The following is a 2,500-nucleotide window of genomic DNA, read 5'->3' as shown; positions in this document are numbered from 1 at the left end:
TCACAACAACTTGAGCTCGCCGTCAATCAACACATTAGGGGCACGTGAGATTAGCTAGAGCCCGGACTGGATGGATTAGGGCGCGCTTCGCACGACCGAAAACCTCAATCGCAGCATGGCATGCACGGTAACGCGCCATCAGCGCCGCGGGTCGTACATCAATCTCCACTGACCTCTAATCGTAGTGGAAGACAAATAGCAGTAATCTTTTGTTGATAAGAGAAACTCTACAACCATCTCAAACGTTCTGCTGGATTCTAATGACCTCTCGAGAGCTCGATGGAGACCGCGGTTCAACCAACCCATTTGGCCCCCGGCCCTTAGCCCCCCGGGGTCCGGTAAATAATTGAACAACCAAAAACCCACCCACCCACCCGCTGCCAATGACCCTAGAAAGGTGGGTGGTGTTCTGTTTCCGGTGATTGTTTGTAAACATCCAAAAGTGAAGAAGGAAACGACGCCCACCGAAAAGGGTGCGCTATGCGGTGCGGTTGAAGGCGGAAATTCCCACACGCCAGCTCGCTTGTGGTGCAGGAAGCGATGTTTTATCAATATTTATTGATTTGACCCGTTGATGATGATGATGGTGGGGGTCTGTGAACCATCGATTTCGGTGCTCGGTGGCAGGAATCACCCAAACGCGACCAAACCGCGGTATGATCATCAGTTCACCGCGCAATGCAGCGGCCACATCGGTGTGTATTGGTGGCCGCGACACGCGCACTCATCATCGCGCCATGTGCGATGGCGTGGTGTCTGGTTCGTCACCGGCTTGGCCGGGTTTGACTCAACAACAGCATAACACGTGATCGCCAATTGACCGTCCGATGGTCGTCGCGATCGACACACGCGAACGACTAGCAGCAACAGCAGGCGTGGTGCATCACAATTATCACCACACGGGAGATGCAGTAGTCTCAGTTGGCGACGATGCCGCTTCGTGTGAACACCAAGCCAAGCGCACTAAACGCTGCGTGGTTCGATGATAATGTGTGCGCGGCGACGGCGGCGATGTGTGACCAATTCCAAGTTACACAATTCCCTTATCAGCCTGCGAACTCTCGTGGAAGGCGTGAAAAGCGTGTGTGAAAGTGTGGATGACGATGGCGAAGGTCACTCATCAACAATTTAACCAAAAAAGAAGCGGGGGACGCGATAGCGTATAGATCACGGATTGAAAAGGGAACTGAGGGATCGGTGGCTCGTTTGGTTTCGATCTATTTTCGACCACCACGATGCGACCTTCTGAACGGTATGAATGGCGCGGTGATGAGACGGTTCTTACCTTGAATGGATGGATGGCCGCTTGAACTGACATTAACCGGCGTTGCCCGGCGTCTGGATACTGGATTTCGGATCCGAGTTTCGACCCCCCTCCCGGATAATGCTGCACCACAAATTGTCCTAAATTTATATCAATTCTGGCCACCAACACTATGATGGAAGGTTAATCGAGAATAACCACCAACCGCTGCTCGCTCGACTGGGCCTTCTGGGCGCACAATTCCGATTAAATCAAATGCACTTCCACAGCCACAGTCTGTTGGAATTACGGTTCGGGCGTGATGAGAAAAGGGTGGAAATGATACGGAGACTGTTCGATTCTGGCGCGCCGGGACGTTTCGTTTCACAAAACACAATGGGTCACTTAGTTTGTGGTTTGCAATTTATGTTGGATTATGCTCTATGAAAAAGTGTAAAAATGGAAAAGCAAACACGTGAATTAACACAACACATTGGGCAGCAATCGCAGTAACAAAGAGGTTAATACACGCTGGCAGACAAGACGTAGACGACCTCGCATGTCCTCGCCTCTTCGAGGGGTGAGTTAGGTCCTTCCGTGTCTAGCACGCAAACAGTGGCCGCCTTGTGTGTCTGTGTGTTAGTACGACAAGGACACTAAACTTATTCACACTAAATACACGGGAGAAAAGAGGAAAACCGGAATACCGGAATATTTTCTCTCCGGAAACTCCCGCCTTCGTGCCCAAAAAGGAACTGTCTGTTGTTGCGGTGTCTGCTGGTGTTGGTACAGCGACGCGACTGCAGCATGCGGATATGATGATGAGCTCTGTCTTCTCTCCGTGACCAAGATGCGGCCTCAAAGGGCTCAAGGGCCACGGTTCGGTACCAGAAACACAATAGCGCACACACAAAACACTGCTGGAGCACTTTATATTGTGCAAAAACACAATAGATTTGTCACTACTCCACGCGCACACACCCACGATGGTCCACTCTTTCTCTGTCTCTGTTGCTGCCCCTCCTCGTTCAACGTTTGTTCTTCACTGGTGCGGACCAGAGGCTACTGTGATTTGGATCAGCAGCACCAATCGTTCTCCTCACAATCCGGCGACGATTCCGAACGGAACGGAAATAGAATCAACATGCAAGCGGCCGATCAACTCACTCCTGCTCATTCAGCGAAGGGCACCCTGCTGCTAGCACACGGAACGGAACTGAAAACCCATCGGTCACTAGGAGACACGCGCGCGTGTCC

General features: G+C 51.6%; 1 protein-coding gene across 4 annotated transcripts in view; it reads right to left on the bottom strand.

The window, feature by feature from the left end:
• LOC126580718 (1-acyl-sn-glycerol-3-phosphate acyltransferase alpha-like) overlaps nucleotides 1–2,500 on the bottom strand; it is a 6,175-nt gene that overhangs the window by 3,660 nt on the left and 15 nt on the right. Inside the window, exons 1-2 of one of the 4 annotated variants that reach the window (XM_050243940.1) lie at nucleotides 2,411–2,500; nucleotides 1,286–1,684 (exon numbers count right to left, since the gene is read on the bottom strand). The exon at nucleotides 2,411–2,500 is cut by the window's right edge and continues 15 nt beyond it. In XM_050243940.1, the coding sequence (XP_050099897.1) occupies nucleotides 1,286–1,318 (33 nt within the window). In that variant the 5' untranslated portion in view covers nucleotides 1,319–1,684; nucleotides 2,411–2,500. Of the gene's footprint in view, nucleotides 1–1,285; nucleotides 1,685–1,950 lie in introns of all 4 variants that reach the window. The other 3 variants (XM_050243939.1, XM_050243941.1, XM_050243938.1) reach the window with 3 other exon arrangements.

The sequence above is a fragment of the Anopheles aquasalis genome, chromosome 2 (genome assembly GCF_943734665.1).
Source record: "Anopheles aquasalis chromosome 2, idAnoAquaMG_Q_19, whole genome shotgun sequence".
Classification (NCBI taxonomy): Eukaryota; Metazoa; Arthropoda; class Insecta; order Diptera; family Culicidae; genus Anopheles; species Anopheles aquasalis.
The sequence above is the reverse complement of the archived record's forward strand: the minus strand, read 5'-3'. Positions and strand labels throughout refer to the sequence as shown.